The sequence below is a fragment of the Melospiza melodia genome, chromosome 3 (genome assembly GCF_035770615.1).
Source record: "Melospiza melodia melodia isolate bMelMel2 chromosome 3, bMelMel2.pri, whole genome shotgun sequence".
NCBI classification, from domain to species: domain Eukaryota; kingdom Metazoa; phylum Chordata; class Aves; order Passeriformes; family Passerellidae; genus Melospiza; species Melospiza melodia.
In genome coordinates, this window is record NC_086196.1 from 102802998 (window position 1) to 102822864 (window position 19867).

Sequence of the window (19867 nt, forward strand, 5' to 3'; positions counted from 1 at the left end):
AAAATTGGCACTTCAGAGAAGTTATCTTCAGCATTCAAGGAGAGCTGCTTCATTTCTGTTCCAGAGATCACTAGCTAGAATTTTAAATGGTGGCTCTTTCAACATGTATGCTTAAATGAGCATTTTTTTCAAGGCAAGACAGAGCTCTCAATTTCTTTTGCTCAATTTTGCCCTCAACCTGTCCCTTCAACAAATTGATCCACACTAAAAATAATGTGGGTGAAAAAAAATAAAAGGGTGGGGAGGGAACAAAAAAAATTTCATTTGGACTCACTCAGCCACTTTCAGCTCCATGAACACATCACTGCTGGGGCAGCACAAGGCTGTAGCAAAAGTCAGCAAGTTTTCAAGTCCACCTGGCAGCAAGGAAAAGACCTGACACCAAAACCACCCTCTCAAACCCACGTGTGATCTTCTGTGGCAGCTCCATTTACTGCCTTTCTTTCAGTCCACACTTTGACAAGATGAAGCCAGCATACCAAGGAGCAGACAAATCCATTTAACATAGAGGCAAGTGAACCTGCAAAAAAAAAGGCTTTGTTTCCTACAGTCTTCATTCACTCCCTTGGGAAAGGGCATGAGCCTCTCACAAAATTCTCTGCTGGCCTCTGGAAGTCCCTAAGCAGCACTGCTGGTGGTTTGTAACAGCAAGAGCAACTGCAGCAGGAGTGAGAGCCTGCTTTTATCCAGACAGGGGGCCAGTATCCCAAGTCCCTCACATGCTGATTTCAGCACCTCAGCATTAATGCTCAGCTACCAACTGCCAAGGACAGCTCTGCCCACCAACAGATTCCAGCCAGCTACCTGTGGAATCACTCTGTCAGAGGTTTTGTAAACAGAATGGTAAGAAGAAAAGAAAAGGAAAAAAAAATTACGCTTATCTTTTTTCATTTTTAACTAGGATGAGTAGAGGGATGGAAAGCCCTAGTTTGCAGAAACTAGAATGGAAATACCTGATCCATGAAAAGATTACACTGAGAATTAGCCATGAACTGAAGGGATTTTGCTTTGTCACTGTGGGCTGTGTTGTTTCTTCTGCTGCATCAATTCTTGCACAGCAAAAACCGGAGTCCATCTTTTATGAAAAGCATACAAATATATATAGATACACATCATTAAGATAAAGAGAATACAAAGGATTAAGCAGCAAAAGGACTTTCATGCTCTACAAGTGTTTCTCCCCAGTTATGTGGTAGCTTTCTCCTTTGTATCTTCTAATACCTTCTCCTGCAGTAGCTCTTCCTCATTAAAATAAATTAAGAACCTGTTTGCTCTTACTTGCACTCTGAATGCCAATGCTCAGAGATCTCAAAAGTGATCATGACACACCTGAAAGGATCTCCAAAGCATTTCTCAAGCAGCAACATGGCATTGTGTCAAGAGGGGCAAGGCTGGCTAACTGGCAAAACAACAATTTTAAATGTATTTGGCCAGGTTAGGCCTGTAAAAACAAGATGCATTGTTAGCCAATGCAGTGGGCATTTCTGTTCATAATGACTCCTTTTTTTCCTGAGTTTCCTAAGAACAAAGTTTACTTGCTTATGTTGATATCCAAGTCATCTGAAGAACAGATTGACACCACCACCGGAGCTAAGTTGCAAAGAGGCTTTGATTTGCTGTATGCAGGCTCTCCTGCAAAGAAATTTCCACCTTTTTAAAATGCTTTTCAAGAATCATGCAAAACTTTTGACTTCTGTTAAAAAGATGCCAGTGGAGATTACAGTTTTTGATCCTTCAACTACATTTGACCTCAGTTATAGACTGGCTTTGCTGCAAGGTCATGCAGGCAAATGGTGCCAGCCTGGCACTCTGCAAATGCAGTGCTTTGATTTGCATGTTTGCAGACACTCTCCACACAGCCCCAAGTCCGTGGTGGTGGGAACTGCACAGTGGGACTGCCTGTGATTATTTACACAACACAGCAAATGTCACACAGAAACTGCTCTGCCAACCTGCCCCAAACAGAACAATTCCTCTGGAGAGGGGGGAGATGCAATTTAGGGTCTCTGGTTCTGCAGAGCCAACCCCAAGAAAAGGTATGTGCTGAAACACTTTTACTGGGACAATTTTCAACAGCCAGGTCTGTTGACCTCAGCTGCCCCTGTCCCAGGTTTGTTGCACTCTGTTTCTCAAGGCTGCAAGAGATGGTCTGGAGGACATTTCATCAAAGCTATCCCACACTTTATTGCTCTGTGTGAACTGATTGATGTTAGATTGCAAAATATTTGTTGATATCACTGATATTACATATTTAACAGATTGCAAGTCCTCTGTCATAATGTGCAAGACCTGAGAAGGTAAAAATTTCAAGGGTCCAGGACTGAATCTGAATTTAGGCAGATGAAAGGCAGTAAGCAGGCATCACTGCTGGCTTCATACAGCTTACCTTCAATTAATGCAGAATTTCCTCTGTAATACCCTGAGCTCAGCTACAATCAATACTTCTGTCTGAGTTAACTCATTCTACTTAATTACTTCAGCAAATCCAGTGCCAGAGTAAAGACAGGGGATATATGAGTATGTGGACACTTGCACATCCACATCTAAACAAGCATGGAAACTGTCAGTGCTACTGATTACAGAATATCCTTGCTTTGTATACCTGAGGTAAAAAAATACTGTCAAATACACCCAGTGGAAAAGTGACACTTTGAGTCAGACAGTTATTTAATACCTCCATTTAATGCTCTTATCTCCTTAACATACTTATTACATTTCCACATCCCAAGAACCACAAATAACAAATTTCCCTTCTTATTCCCCAAGTTTCTCTCCACTCCAAGAAGGTGACAAAAACTGACCTGTCAAAGCAAAGGGCTACAGAGAGTGCCATGCAGAGGATTAAGTAAATAACTGAGTTAAGTCAGTCAACTGTGTTCGTTTCCTCTCTGTGGAGTGACCTGCTGCCCTCTCCATTTTTTATTTGCTTTTGCACTGTACAGCCCTTATGTAACTGTTCCCTCCAGCTCATAAATTTCCAAGGTGAACAAAAGCTCAAATTATTACATTCAGCTTGGCCACAAAGGTGATTTTTTTTCCAACTGACTTCTACTTACCAGATTCCATCATTTTAATCAAATAAAAATATTAAGCCCATTGGACTTAAGTTGATTAATTTGGCTTATAAATGCTCATGCTTTTCCCATTTTTGATGGGAACATCATTTCTGATGATGTTAATAGCTACAAGGACTAAGACAGATTATAGCTGGAAAGGAAAAATGGTTTGGTGGTTGCTTTTCCTTCCTCTTTGCAGGCCTGGATGGAGTTATTTTGGTTTGGGTACCTGGAGCTGCTTTTCATCTCCCCATGCATCACTTTGCCCACACCATACCCTACAAAAAGCAATCTGCCTTTTCAAACAGTTCCTACATAAAAAAGCCTGGAGATCCATTATCTGGGGCTATTTTCAGCCCTATTTCTGAAGCAGCCTGGCCTGGAGTCACACAGAGGCAAAAGCAGGCACAGCCATAATCCCTCCTCCCTGTGGCAGGAGTGTTCTCTTGGTCTGACCTCTCTGCAGCAGTGACAGCTATGGCTGGGGAGAACTGCAGCTGACAAAAGCCAAGAGAAAAGTGGCTCAGAAAAATGCACCAAATCCTCAGCAGTGTTCAGTGTGTACTCCCAGCAAGGGATAGAGTTTTATAGAAGATAAATTCTAGGATTTTTTTATTACATCGTGAAAGCGTGCTCATGTGTGAATGCTAAAAATAAATATAATTTGTTTATAGCACAGATGATAGAAAAGTCAGCCTAGATTCATGTAGCATGGACATAATTAACAAGTCAGAAAAAAAATTAATCTCCCACAAGTTTACTTTGAGACCTACTTTACTCCTCCTCAAAACATTTAATTAAACCTTTATAATCATTGCAACTAAAACTTGACAAGCTCCAGACCTTCAAAATACTGGAAGCATTTTATCTCCAACATACAGCACATGACAATTGTCTATACTCCTTATGAACTCTTTCCACACATGAACTAATAGAATTATTACCTGAATTATTATTAGTAGTATTAATTTCTCTGAATTACCATGGTCTGGGCCCAGCCACTAGCAGACAGTAGGTAAACTGCCAGCTGACAGTTCCTACTTTTTCAGCATCAAGTATGCTGTAGCACTGGCAAAGGTGCACTTCACTAGCAAGTCCTTTTCATCAGAAAGTATTTTATCTCACTGGGGAGAGTTTAAGGTGACAATCAAAATATAATCATACGTATTGAATAGTAGACTTTCACTGAAAAGGTTGTTACTAATGCTTGCCTATTCTTTAAAGAAAACCATTTGTTTTTTGTGAAGATACACATCCCTGGTGATTTCAGACCAGAGAAAATATATGGAATGAAAGGCTGCTGTTTGCCCTTACTTTTAAAGAAACTATCCTAATTCCTTACCTAGTATGTAGCTTCTAGTATTTGCTACATTGTGGCATTTACTTACTGTGTATCATTAACTGTTTGACCCCTCTGGCAGGTAGAGGCTTTTAGAAAAGGAAAGAGAAGAGAGATACAATATTTTGGGAAAAAAACCCTTTAATCCATAATCTTGATGTGATTATCTCAGGTCTTTCCAGGAAGAATCCTGCAGGAGAATCCCAGCTTCATGTTAAACCAGGGCAAAAAATACTCTTTGATCATAAAACATGCTTTAAGATCCAACAAAGCCCCAAGAGAAGTGATATTACATGGATTACTGGTAACTTAAACACTGAAAAGAAATGTGTGTGGAAATACCCATTCTGTAAATAAGCCAAAGCAGAAAAGCCAACAACAATTTCTCAGCTAATCCGTAATATCTGATCAGTCTCAGACTGATTAAACTGCAAAATATATAATGCAAAATATATAATTTTACTTTCTTTATATAAAGAAAGTAAAACTTATTAGCAAATCAGCCCAGAGGAAGAACAGCCCCAGGGGAGAGGCAGATCTCATAAGGAAAACAACATGACAAAATCCAGAAAACAAGTTTAAATATAATATTTGTGCCAAGCCATGGCACAAAACCAATGCAGTAACTTTCTGTCAGTGGCAAGGACAGGTATAAATCTGGGACTGAAATGTGCAGGTAAGCCAACACTGCACAGCAGTGGCTCCCACCATGTGGAGCAGGGCTGCTGCAGAGGGGCAGCAAGGGCAGGAGAGGGAGGATGCTCCAGCTCATTCTTCATCCCTCTGAAAAGATGTCTGAAATTTCATGCCAAAAGAGCTTTACAGACATGCTCAGAGAGAGAGAACAAGATAAAAAAGGACATAAAGAAGGGGACAGGTAGCTACAGATGTTTTAAGAGAAAGCCAGCAAGGTAGATAAAAAACCCAAGAGGAGAAAACCATTGTGCCAAAGAAAAGATGGAAAAAATGGACCAGCAGTGATGAGCACTGAATATCACAAGATGAAGGCAAATGCAGGCTAAAGTGCAACTGCTTTATAATTTTATTTTTAGTCATACTGTTAAAGAAAATGGGCTTTCAAAGGTGATGGCTGGCATGTTCATCTGCCTTTAATCTTAATATAGACCTGCTAGGATCTATAAAGACTACAACACCAGCATAAAGGGAACTTTTAATGTTGCTGTAAAATCTTTACTGAAGAAGAGTTCAAACTCCAATTTACAGATCTTGAATCAAATTTTTCAAAGTTCAGAGCATGGTATTTTCAAATGTTCCTCATCAGAAGTGTTTTCAAGAGCACTTAGGGAAAAGGGTTCTTTTTTTTCTCTTATCAGTAATGGCAAGGCCAGCAAGAATTAATGCATGCAAGTTGTGATGGATTCTCAAACCCAAAAACATCTCTCTCCAGCCAGAAAACATTTAAAAATTTGACAAAATTCAAGTAAACTCAGGCTAGTGGCATTTATGAACCAGTCACTTCCAATTAATTCCCCATTCCCAATAACATCAGGTTTCACACACAGAGTCTTCCCCTCATGAAAGAGCTGACTAAAATTCAGAGAAGGCAAGCAGGAAGCAAAGTTATTTATTGAAGTAGAAGCAGCAGATGCTCCACCAAGCAGCCTCCTCTTCTGCAGGGCAGAGACCTAACTCTAACCCAGAGGCACTGAGAAGAATCAGAGTGACTTCTGGAAAGGTACATTTTCTACAGAGCATTTCTTTGCTTCTGCTGAACCATGAAATATTCATGTCAATTCATTACATATCAATGCATTTGTACATTCCCCTGTTATCATGTGTCCAAATGAAAACAGTCTGTTGTGAATAATTTACTCCTGAATCATCAGCCAGCTTTCTTCTTCAAAGCCAGATCTTCATTATTCATCAAATCCCATCTATGGCTGACAACTGTTTAGAAAATATGTTCTCTTCTAAACTTAGGGAAGGTACCAGTATGTGTGTATTTGATGTGCTACAAAATTTGATATTTAGAAGAGATATGTTAATAATAAAGTAAAAATACTTATAAAGACTATATAACATGACAGTTTCAAGTTAGTGGGCTGGATCCAGTGTGTAACAAGGAGTTGTTCAACCTCCAGTAGGAGTCTCTGTGACCAATCTTTCCAGGAGGTCCCCAAACCCCAAACCTCATCCCATCACAGGAGCATAGAGCCTGATGCAGAGTGCCTCAACCCAAAGATTTACAGCAGAGAACTTATTTAATGCACAGCCAAAGGCTATGTGAAAGCAGAGTTCCTTAGAACAAATGTACATTGACTCAAGAGGTGACAATGCTAATTACTCCATGGCTGTTTCAGTAAGGACCAGTTTAACTCACAGCTCACTGGTGCCCTCAGGGAAGGAGGCAAAATTGTGTTTGATGGCAGCTCCAAAAATGCATTTGCACAACCATTTCCCTTTGCAGCATGAAGGGGCATTGCTAAAATAACTCATTTTGATTTTGTTGTGGGGCTCTTTGGTAAGAGACAGTACAGTGTCTCAGAAATGTGTATTCCTCCTCCATCCCCTGACTCTCTCTGCAGAGGGTGAAAGGAATATTGCTTGATGTTACTGTAAAATCCATCACTGGGGGAAAAACAGTTTCAAAACAGGAGTCACTAACTACATAATCCCCTTGTGAAACACAACTGCGATTCTGAGTTAAGGATGCACTTTTTAATGAATGTAGGTATTTCTGCCATTTGCTCACTAATGTACTCAGTGTACTCATTATAATGTGCTCCCTTGTAACCTTTTTATTCAAAGCAACCTTTTTTTCCATTTGCTGCTAATAGAACACAATGGTTTTCAATCTCAAGATACTGAGTAGAAAACTCCACTTCTCTGAGGTTAGGAAAAAACCTGAAGGCACACACCATTACTGTATTGGTCACTGCAGAGAACCACAAGTGGAAGGCTCAGGGAGGATCAGCTTCCACTGGCTGCAAAGGAAAGTCAACCAACAGAATGACTCCAACAATACCTTCTGCCTCTGTAGGATCTCAGACATTATGTACCTTCATTCTTGCCCTGGCTTAGCCAAGCTGGAATTCAATCATTCCTATGCACATGTATATTCCAGGTGTATGGAATGAGGTATTCCTAATTCAGGCACTCTTGCTATTACAATACTATGAAATACAAGAAACCTTGCAAAACGTTAACTATTAACATCAAAATTCCCAAATCAGCTCATGGCATGATTTGCAGTAGCTACTGCTAGGAAATGAGGTTTTGAAATTTACTAAAACATCGCAGAGAGAAAAGATACCAAACTGAAACACATTTCCTGTTAGAAAAGAACAGCAAATGTGAAGATGGGAATCTGTGCCTTCAGCTGTACAATCCTATGGACTATAAAGATAAAAAAAGGAAGGCAATGTTCAGCACTGATAGAGCCATATATATATAGACTGATATCTTTCAGGTAGATAAGGCCAGATTGCATAATGTGACAGGTAATAAGTAACATAAGAATGGGTGTTATGTAAAATAAAAAGGAATCTTTCCCTTCATTTGTTCTAAAATGTAATTTGTGAACTTTACTCTTTTTCAGCTCCTACTTTGCGTATTTTAACTAATTTTAGTGTTGAATTAAAAAGAAAAGAAGAGTAATTGAATTTGCAGAGCATGGTATACAAACAGAATTATAAGATCATGTTAGATTTCTGCATCCTCTGAGTTTACAAGCTTAATGTAAAGAGAGCTGTCAATATATGTCATATATATATATATGTCAGTATACGTGTTGTATCTTCTTTATATGAAGATAAGAAAAAAAAAAAAAAGCAAAAATTGCATTCACCACCCAGAATGTTTCTTTGTATCCAAAGATGGACCCCAATTTCAAGTCCATTAAAGGGCCAGTGGTGATGAATCAACCACTGCATTGATTTGGATGCAGTGAATTCAGCAATAGGCAATATCCCTCAGTGCATGTACAGCTACATCAGGTGTATATATTTTGCAAAAGGAAGCTTACCTGCCCATTTTTTCCCAGTTCCATTTCAACTATTGCAACAGGAGTGTTTATCTGATCAACGTGCCTCAACTGTGCCTTCAGGTCCACTCTCCAGTTCATGTTTTTCAGGACATTATCCCAGCGGCTCTGATTGATCAGGCTCTCGTGGATTTGAGTCCGGTGGTTCTTCCAAAATTTTGCAATGACTGCAGCCTGATCTGATGTGATGCCACCTTGTTTTTTGGTTTGGGCAGTGAGGAAAGCTTCCAGCTGATTCAAATCCATGTCTGCTGAAGCAATTGACTGTAGGAAAATAAAGGGAGTAAAAGGGAAAAGCTTAACTGAGGACTTAAAAGACACATCTTTAGGGTTTGACAAATACGGGATTTTAAAATGGTTGCACAAACAAACCAGTTTATGCAATTAACCTGACACCTTTCATTAAAACTCAATTTGCAAGTGCCTACTGCTAATCCCAGATTCTGCCCCACAGCAGCTGGAGGGGAGTGGGTTGGCTCCAGCAATGAGCTGGGAGCACCTCTGGGAATTCAGCACTGGTATGGGGTAGCAAGGAGGCTTCTCCCTGTCTCCTGGCCCTTTCCTCACTGTGCCACAGGCATTCCCAAATGGACAGTGCCACAAACACTGTGTCAGGTGTGGCACTGCACTGCTGCCCTGCTGGGCCAGGAAACAGAAGGTAGGCTCATGGGCTGGAACAATGAAGGGACAGCCCAGCTCATTGCAACACCCACAGTTTCATCTGCCACCTCCACACCACAAACAAGGAACAAAACTGGTAAGTGCTGCACCAGCAAAGCAGGGCCTGCAGCAGCAAGAGCCTTTCAAGGGAGAGTCAAAATGCAAAATGCAATTTCATTTTATCATCTGTATTTTTCAATCCATAAGGCCCAAAAAGCCTTAACAATGCACCTGCAGCTTCTTTTAGAGCATTGGTGGATTTTGTCAGGCTTTATTTGTATTTTGCAACACAGTGGAAGGGGTCATTTACTCCTTGTCCCTGTGCAGCAACAGTAGTAGTAGTAGTAGTAGTAGTAGTAGTAGTAGTAATAACAATAACAACAACAATAATAATAACAATAATAATAAACAATGATAATAACCCTTTTTATATAGATATCCAGTTTTTTCCATCTATTTTTTCAAAACCGATAAACCCACAGCCTTGTATTTGCATTGCCTCAGTGGGACTAGCCACTGCTATACATGGCCACAAAGCGAGAACGGGAGGTAGAAAAAGGAAGCTGTGGTTAAACTTCCTCATTGTCATTTCAAGCAGATGCTTTTGCTTCATTTTCACACAAAATGGATGCAATTTCTCCAAAATGAGCACACCACCTCCAAGCACATGCTGACACGGAGCACAGCAAGGTGAAGTGCAGCCAGTCCTTGGATTTGCCTCTGTTTAACCTTCCCTGATGTGGTACAGCTACAGCTGCATTCCAGGCACTGGGGAACCACAGCCTCGTTCCTTTAGCCAGGGCTGTGACATTGTGTGGCTTTGGGCTGGACACACACACTGTGCACCTCACACTGTCTGTCTGCACACTGGGCAGTGCTGATCTAAAAATGGAGGTGTTTGCAGTGTTTTTTTTACAAGGGATGAGCTGCCTTGCCTTGCTTTCACAATAGATCAGCTGCCATCTGTTATGTGATTGAGAAAAGAAATGGCAATCAACACTAGGAGTAAACCCTCGGCTGTATTAAGGCTCCAGCTTAACAGGAGCATCTGTGATTTTATTCCAAAATCTGAGCTGCCTAGTGCACCATTCTGGCTTTTCTATAGGGCATTTGACATATTGGTACATACTGCTTGCTTTAGATCAGAAATATTTAACTTAAGAGGTAATTATCCTGTACTAACTCATTATGCTGGAAGTGAAAACAGCAATTCTTTTTATTTCCAGAAGAAAAGCTATTCAGACTTACAGTCCTTTCCTACAGCCACATCTTACACTGTCTACTAACAGCAGTGTGGAGTATTTTCTGCTTCAATATTTTTCACATCACTGCATCTGTGTTTGTGTGCTGTGTGACACTGCTTCTGCTCGTGTACTCCTCCTGGGCTGGCTGATGTGAACGGGGGAGGAGGGCAGGTGAATCAACAAGCACAGACCCCAGCACAGACCCAGCACCTGCAGCAAGCCCTGGCAAGATCCACTTCAGATGCAGACTTTCTTCCCAGTTCAGCTGTGCAGAAAATTGCCTTCTGTTTTATTCCTGTGCAGAAACCAAGAACACAAACTGTGTCCTCTGCACTGAGTGAAGCAAAGGTGTCATGGCTAAACACCTCATTTATGTTAAATGTTAACCTAATGCAGGTTCATGGTGATACCAGGCACCCCTTTTCTAGGCTTGATTTCATAATCTTCGACCATTTCACATTTGCAATCCTCTGGATTTTTTTTTTAACCTCACTCCCTTCACAACAACCCTTTTTGCAAGATGCAGCAAGATTTCTGGCAGTGCCCTTCTAAGCTGATAAAAAACTGCAGACACAAAGTTCTTATTGTGCTTGGCATGTGACATAAATCTGACTTTGAAGTGTATCCAGACAAGGAAGCTTATGACCAAACTGGAACTTTTAAGCATAAGGAACACAAAACAATATTACTAGAGCATATACAGGACAGTTCAACCTGGCTGTTTGGTAATGAACATCAAGAGATTGATTAATTAAGGTGTGGTGTGAGCTACATTTAAAAACTCTGCACCTTTATGTATAATAAGCACCCTGATACAGTTTGCTACCAAAAGAGTGCCACATAAAGCCAGAGGGAGGAAACCATGTGTGATAATTAGCCATCGTTTACACCTCCCTCATATACACATGTGCACAGGTGCACACAACAGGGACAGTTTAACACTCTACACATAAAAGAAACTGACTGCACACAGGCAAGAACCCGAAAGGTAGCAACCATACTGTATTTTGGTGCAGTATTTATCAGATAATGATACCTTAAATAACACAGCCTTGTAATCCAGCATTCAGACTAGAATTCATTCTCTCCCTTCTTGGAAATATGACTACTACTTAAAAATTCCTTAAAAAAATTATCTGGAAGTGGGTACAGACAAAGAGTTATATTTTGGTACAGCTGCATGTAGATTTTAATTAATGAAGACATATTTTCTTTGAAATTTCTAAACAAATCCCACTGGCTATAATGGTTTTCAAGTCACATAAGAGCAGTAACTCATTTTAGTATTCTTTTTCATCTTAACTTGGAAACATTTCACTGTGGACAAAAAAAAAAAAAAAAAGACTATTTAAAGTCTTTGCTGATCTTTCTGGTCTCTTGTTGCATGAACATTTACACAATCTATTCTTCAAACAAATGTAGTTCTACTCCATTGCTTATATGAAGGGCCTCACTTCAGAATTTTTTTAAGCTTGGGAAATGTTTTATTTTAACTTGGCAAAAAATTATATTTCAAATCACATTCTGCATAGCATTACAAACAGTTCTTTCTATTACTTTTAACAATGCTCATTTATTACATAGAATATCCAATTATAGAGGATACATCTGATTGGTATTTCTAAGGATTGATTTAAGTTAGAACATGAGTGGTTCTTCTGTGCTTATATCTGGAGACAGATGAAATATATCTGATTATAAGTCTCCCTCTCATGCTTTTATTAAACCCCAGGAGCCTCAGATGAGCATTTATCAGCCCCAGGACAATGACAATTATCAGCTGTTGTTCAACTCCAACTGCCATGGTGAGGATTGTTTCACTGCTGGAATAAACAACACATGCACAGTTTAGCATCCTAACTGGAAAATTCTCAGAACTTAAAGGTATTGAAACCTGTTTTATCCATCTGCTGCTACAGCTGAATCACTGTCAGCATTGGTTCTAAGAGTGAAACATCTTATTAATGCCAATTTCTTAGCCCAGACAGACCTTAAAGTGCAGAATAATTGCCATATCTTCAGTCACTGTACTGTTAGTGACGCATCATTATATTATAGAGACTTTATACTCTCAGGTAATTTCAGTTTTTGTTGGTAATCACAAGTAATTTACCATTTCAACATAAAAATCTTCAACTAACAAAAACCAGAAAAGCTCTCTTAAGAATGTATAGAATCACAGCTGTTCTATGCCAGTGCCAAATGTAAATTAACTTTACTGTGACTATTCACTTAAATATCTAAGTAAGAAAAGTAAGAAATGTCTATTTCAAAACTAGAGTCTGTAAAACAACACCATTAGATATTAAAAATTTCCTCACATTATATATTTTGTGATTTGATAAAACACTTTTTCTTTTCCCCCCAAGAAAGCACAGCTTATGGACAGTATGTCATTACAAGCACACAAATCCTTTCCTTTCCAGAGGCTGGGCAGAAGCTTTTGAACAGCAAGAAACAGTTTTAGTCATACTGAACTCTCCTTGTGTTCTCCTTCAATACAAACTCACTGTGTCTTCAAATACAATTCAGCCAATAAAAATAAGACTTCAAATACCATTTCCTTAATGAAACAATATTTGGTAATCTGGAGAGTTTTGTATTAGCCTAATTAGATCCATCAGACATGTGCCCTGGTACACAGAACAGGAAAACAGACTTAAATTCATTATCTCTTCTGAGAAATAAAGCCTGACAAGCATGCAGTACTAGTGAGAAACAACAACTGGTAAAACCCACTGGGAAAAAAAAGAACACATTTCATTTTCAGAAGAAAAACATGACTTGTCAACCATCACAGAAGAGCTCTAAGAGCTGGGCACAGCAGCATGTGGAGGCATTTCCTCCAGCTGACCCCCAGAAGTGCCAGCCTGCAGCACAAAGCAATCCCAAGCTCAAGGAAACAAACAACTCAGTGCCCTGGGCTGTGCTGCTGAACTCGCCTCCTCAGGCTTTTGGGAGGTGGGGTAAGAGGTTATTCCTGCACCACAGCCCCTCTCATTCCTGTGCTTTTAGAAACAGAGCCCTGCAAACCATTTCTGAGCCCCCAGGAATGCAGGGAGCTGTGGAAGCAGCTGCAGACAGGAGGAACGTGCCAGGGAACCTTGCTCAGCTGAACATCTTCAGCACACAAAGCTCACTCTGGGTAACACCAACGTGCATCTCTCACTTCTCAGCCTCAGGATGAAACATTTCCTGGATTTGGGGGCAAACAGCAGCTGCCTGCAGGGAAGAGAAGCAGCTCAGAGCAGCACATGAGTGCTGCTGCCACTGTGCTATCAGTCAGAGTCAGCTCAGCGTGTTCCTCTGCAGAGAGCAGCTTGTGACAGGAGGAATCCAACATCTTCCCAACCCTGTGGTTTCTGGGCCTTCCTCGGTATGCAGGAGCCTGGCTCCCCCAAGGGCTGCTGAGATGTCCAGCCCTGTAATAAACGAGCTGTTCCCACAGATGGGCCCTGGATATAAGTCCAGAAGACTTTCCCACGTTTCTGGAGATAGTGGAGGTTTGCAACTAGTTGGTAGGTTGTGCCTCACAAACACTGTTTATTACAGTCCAAGAGCTCTCCTGAGAATCAGAATTAAGATAAAATTAGATACAACAGCCTGCAGCCTGTCTGCACATGAAAATGGTGATCCATCTTTTGGGAAAAAAACCCCAAAACTAAAGGCTTCTACACCCCCCAGAAATTTCTAAGTCAGAAATCACAAGTGACCCTAATACATTCAGTATTTCTATCACAAAGTAGAAAGACTTTAACTCATCTTAAATCTTCATCAAATCCATGGGGGATCACACAAATTCTTTTATTTACATTCCATACCATGTCCCAGTATTACTTTTATTTACCTCTTATGGGGCTGTAGTGAAAGCAGCAAAAACAGTTTGCTAAGAGAAAAGAACCACTGAACCTGTGAACCATTAAGAGGTTAATAAATACATTTATTTAAACCCTGTAGCTTACTTTTTTTCCAGTATGTAACAGGTCTTCGGCAACAACTATTTTTTTATTTCAACCTTTTGGTTCCTTGCCAAGGAGGCACTCACCAGGTCAACAGAGGTTCAGCAGACTTGTAAATATTTTTCAATTTGACTTCTGATTTTCATCAAGCTTTCTTCTTGGATGGGAGAACTCACAACACACACCAACACAAAAATTATGGAACTGCTACTGCAGATGGGAAAAACGTGTGTGTGGATGATCAAGTTTCAGGCAAATTGAAAATTACATCCTTCCTGTTTTCCTGATCTTATTAAGCTTGATTCCACACAGACTTGTCAACTGTGCACATGAGAGGAAAAAACTCCTCTCAATGGGTCACTTCCATGCTTCTTCTCTCACTCCTCCATCTTCACCCCCACAATTCCCAGGCTCCCACCAAGCAGAAATCCCCTAAACACCAACCTATTTTTTTTTTTTTTTGCATACAAGCTCACCAAACTATGCTCTTTGTTAATTTTTTTTTTTTTGCTTTAAAGTTCAATCACAGGGGAGTAAATACTCAGCTATTTTTGATCTAGCTTATAACTGAACACAAAAGAGACCTCAGCATTAGTTTTTGAAAGCATGTGAAGTGACCACAATATTTTTTCTCCAGCCTGCCCCTGCCAGGAGTCTGTGCAGCTGCTAGAAATGCCCGGTCTGAACCCACAACACCATAAAACACCACTTCCTAAATTTATTTGCAGAAGGTGTCGTTTTACTGTGGTGTGAAGATGCATTTGATGACAAAAGAGGATGAAGGGCTGATGCAAACAGGCAGCCACCAGAGGAGCCGCAACCTGAGCTGTGTTCCTGCAGTCACACCGCGCTTCCTGGAAGCCTCAAGTGGCTCCCCCAGCCCAGAAAACATCTTCAGCTGAAGGAAAACTGAGAGCCACCAGGATTACCCAGTCTGCACCTACTCTGTCTACAGAGGAGACACTTAGACACTTACAGCACTTATAAAACAAACTAATAACAAAAACAGAACAAGCCCACCCACGGATAACATCACTCATAGGTGGATATCCAAACGATGCCTGCAGACTCAGATTATGAGGAGACACTAAAAGCTTGGATTTTAAGCAATAAACATTAAAAAAAGCACCAGCCCTTCCTTCCTGTGTAAGTTCTCAAAACATTTGTATTATTTAAAATAGAAAGAGGAAGAGTTATACAAGACAAAAGGCAATGGAGAGTGCTCCTGAGAGAGCACAGATAGGCTGGACCGGCTGGAGGGAGATAAAACATGGAACAAAACAAAAGTTCTGTTAATAGCAGATGTACTTACAACAATAAAGGTGATATAGCAGGATTAAAAATATAAACATACTGAAATTAAAGATACAACTATAAATTGTCTAACCTGACCTGTACTCTACTGAATTACAGCAAAGAAAAAAAAAATCCTAGACTTTGTCAATAGTTTTTTTCCCACTCAAGTTCAATTTTTTGCTGTGGTTTAGAAAGCATTTTGCCTCTTGGGGTGGAGGGAAAGAAATGCCATATTCCCAGTATTCTTAAAGATGCAACTGTATTACAGAGAAGTTTGAGAGGTTCAACCTCTTTCAAAATGAATGTGCACACACATGTGCTCCCTGAACTCAGTTTCAGCAGAAGGGAGCTGTTTTCTTGGAGAACATACAGATCTTTAGAGGTTACATTACTCAGTCTAAAATGGTTTCTTCTCCAGCCCTGAAGGAGCTGGATTCAGAAGCAAGAACACTCACCAGATGAAAGCTGTTTAATGGACTATTGCCAAAGACAGAGAGGTAAATAAAAGGCAGAAGAAATCCAGATAGGACAGAAAATAGCAGATGGTAAATAAATAAATAAAAAAAAAATCACGAGATGGAGTAAAAGCAGGAAAAGAGAGACAGACACAGTGACAGTCCTGGAACTGGTGACACGATCTGTCATTCCCTTGGGAGACCACGTGCTCAGCCCTTTCTTCTTCCCCTCTACTCTCTTACAATAAAAGAGATCTCTGTTTATCAGGTTTCTACAATCATTCTGGGAAAATTACTTGCTGCCGCAGACTACTGCTTCATGTCTAATCTCATTTCACTTAGGGGAGTTAAAAATAGAAGTTGGAGCACTTCTTCATTTGGAAGACACGGAAAAAAAAAAAAGTTGTAGCCCTACCCTGAGTGCAGTAATGGTGCAGACATTAGCAGAGCTTGTTGGAGCTTTGCAAGCAGTGATCCTGTCAGTGAAATCAGCACAAACTTGCTTTATTATGAACCAAGCACAGAAACAGAACTCAGTATCGTGAATTAAATTTCCACTTTTACTCAGAGTACCTTGATTGTCTGCATCTTACAAGTTAATGGTTACCTCAGCTAATCTGTCCCTTGGCTTGCATTTGGACATAAAGCAGAGATGCTCTAGCAGTGAAAAACATGAGCTCTATGAGTCTCATCCCTCCACTGCTGCCATATACTCCCTTTTAGTGACAAATTCTGACTCCAATCTCTCCAATTGCCAGCACCATTGTGCATTACCTGTTATTGCCACTCTAAGCAGCAGCTGGAGTTCCATTTCCTACCTGCAAGAAGAAGGATTTCTGCACTCCCAGCCCAGGCTGGGAACACACCCCTGCCTTAGCCATAACCCTGTGTTCAGAGCAGCACACAGATCAGCCAGCAAAGGAGACAAGCTTACAGACTACAGTGCTTCACAGGAAGCAAGCAACAGTGCTCTGCCAGCTGCTCCTTCAGCACCTACTTTGACAACTCATGTTACATGCTGACAGAGCTGACAGGTGAGAGGGAAGCTTCCATTCTCAGGATCCCAGCCACCAGGGCTTCCTTTCAGCACAGGGAAAATTGTTTTCCCTCCTGTCAGCTCAGTGAAACATAAAACATGTTCCCCAAACCAGCAGCAGCCTGGTGGCTGCAAACAGCCAAACCTTTATGAGGAGAAAGGAGCAACAGGTCAAACTCCTCAGCATGGGATTCCCAAGTGTAAATCCTCCTCTCCATCCCTGTTGCTGGAAAACATCACCTGATAGGAGCAAAGGCCAAAGCAGGGAGCTTGGAAGAAATCATCTCTCACTTTCCCATAAAGATTGCCATTTCCTGTATCAAACATTATCTCTGCACTAAATACAATTAACATTTGGGGAGAGGAAAAGCTAATGATGTGATGAAACAGCTAAGACATCAACCAAAGCCCTCTCCAAGAGAATCCCATCAAACACTAACGGGATTACCCCAGAGAGGGTGGTTCTCTGTCTCCATCAGGTTGGGCTGCTGGAATCATCCATCAGTAGAGCTGGCCAAGCCATCAGGTTCCCAAAGCTTGTAGGAACCCCTTCCCAGCCCTGTGCCTGCCCAGCCCTGGTCACTGCTGTGGCTGGCAGAGTTTGCAGGTACCCCACCAGTGGAAACTGCTTGCTGCTGAAAATCTGCTTTTAGATTTCACATTTTAAGGCCTCAGCTGTTTTAGAAACTTCAGCAATCAATTGCTGCAAGACACTACAACCCTTGGCATCAAACTAATTCAATTAATTTTTCCTGTGGCTTTTGTCTTTTTGTCTTTTAGTCAATTGGGGGCTACTCCTATTCACTAAACTCCCTGCCATTTGTCCACATGAACTGGACAACTTCATTAGAGCTTTCTGTTCATTATGAGACTTTTTATAGATTTCCTGACATGTCATAAAATGAACAAACCCACTTTCCTTGCCAAGCAAATGTAAATCATAAATGTACCATTTTTTTCTTTGACAGAAAAAGGGAGTTACAAGCATTTTTTCACACTTCAAAAATGTTAAAAGTTTGAGCTAAATGAAAAAATAAAAAAGGGATCACAACTAATCCAAATACACAAAATATTTCTGCCATGTGTGACTGTGTAAAACTAAAAGGTACTTATACAAACAGCTTGTCAGCAGAGAATAAAAACCACTTTTGAACCAGAAAAGGCAAAAAGAGTCTGAGAGAACAGCACATCTGATGTGACAGTCTGAAGAGAGACAACAAAGCCATGTGTAAATGTCAGAAAAGGAGTAAAAATGTCTGTTGATTACTTGCCTTTCACACAGATACTACTTCAGTGTCTGCCTGTATCTTCAAAACATATTTCATAATCCTGGCATCACAGTTCAGAGAGACTGCAAGGAAAGGAAAGGAAAAACTACCCACCAAGCTGAGGTAGAAATCTTTTGGCAAAGATCCCAAAACATCTCAACCAGAAAAAAATCTAACCTTATTTGGAAAAAAACCCACAGATTTTGCTCAAACTATATTTGTATTGCCACTTTTTACTGTTAGGGAAGAGAGAGAGATGTGAAAAAACATGCTTTCAGAAATGTATTAACATGCACAATGACGTGACACAATGACAAAAATATTTTTTAAATAGTTAGAAAAACACTTAAGGCTATAAACTGTTTGGACAAGTTGAATGTTAGGTCACATTTTCTTTGAATAGAATATTTTATGTCTTGTTTTCATGAGATTGTTGCAGTCTATTTTTACTTAGATGAAACCACATATAAACCAGCATTGTAAAGAGGTAAATACAGAATATGCCAGAGAATTAGAGGGATCAAGAAATGCATTCCAAGATCACTGTCACCTTTAAAAATTCAACTTGCAGTCCTCAAACACAGAAAAACAGATACTGAACTCCACTGGGAACTGAGAATGAGGAGGGAGTCCCAGGCTTGCTGTACAATTCTAAAACTACCAACTTTATAAAAGACAGAATACTCTGAATTAGATCTTGCCTATCAACCAGAACAAGGTGCTCATGCACTGTAAACAAAGGAAAAGGCAAGTCCAACTTACTTTGTTCAAACAGTGCAATTTTTAAATAGCTGGGTGGCTAAAATAAGTAAAGGAAGATTTGGTTTCCTTGTTTATGACTGGTAAATCCAATGGTAAAAATATATGGAAAACTACTGTGCTTAAGCTTCAGGTGTTAAGAATACAAACCAAAAATGCCTTCCCCTCAAAACAAACAAACAAACAAAAAAACAAACTGCCCAAACAAAACAAACCAAACAAAAACAACCACACAAAACCAACCAAAGCTCACAAACCAACCAAGCCAGTTTGGTTTTCCCAATAATGAACCCTTAAACTTCACAATGCAGGCCATCAATGTTCCACTCATTCTTACTTACTCCATAAATGAATCCTTCCCTTAAAATTCACAGTCTAAAAGCATACATTTATAATGATAATTATAGAATTAAAAACGAGGTATTTTAGGCCCTGCCTTTAAATAAAGTGACTCAATTCACCTTGTTATAAAATAAATCATCCCCCAGGGATGATCTTGGAGCCCTCCAGGAAGCTGCAGCTAATCCTGACTGCCCAGGGAGCTCCTGGGGAAACACAGGAGGCACTCAGCAGCTCAAGCTGTCAGATGTTTTCACCTGACAACTTCTGTCCCATTGGGTTTGAGGACTAAAACATCAGTGGAAAAGGACTTCATGTAACATTTGCAGTGCCTGGTATTTTGTGCCACTAAAGCTTTTCCTTTTTTTTTTTTTTTTTAATTAAATAAACTATTGAAAAAACAAATGTCATCCAAATGTTGAAGAAGTCAGGCTCCATCATATTTGGTCACCA

At 40.2% G+C, this 19867-nt stretch overlaps 1 protein-coding gene across 1 annotated transcript in view; it reads right to left on the minus strand.

Moving 5' to 3' along the window:
* Positions 1-19867, minus strand: part of COMMD1 (copper metabolism domain containing 1) — a 62144-nt gene that overhangs the window by 35740 nt on the left and 6537 nt on the right. The window contains exon 2 of the mRNA XM_063152362.1: positions 8381-8662. Coding sequence (XP_063008432.1) covers positions 8381-8662 — 282 coding nt within the window. The remainder of the gene's footprint in view (positions 1-8380; positions 8663-19867) is intronic.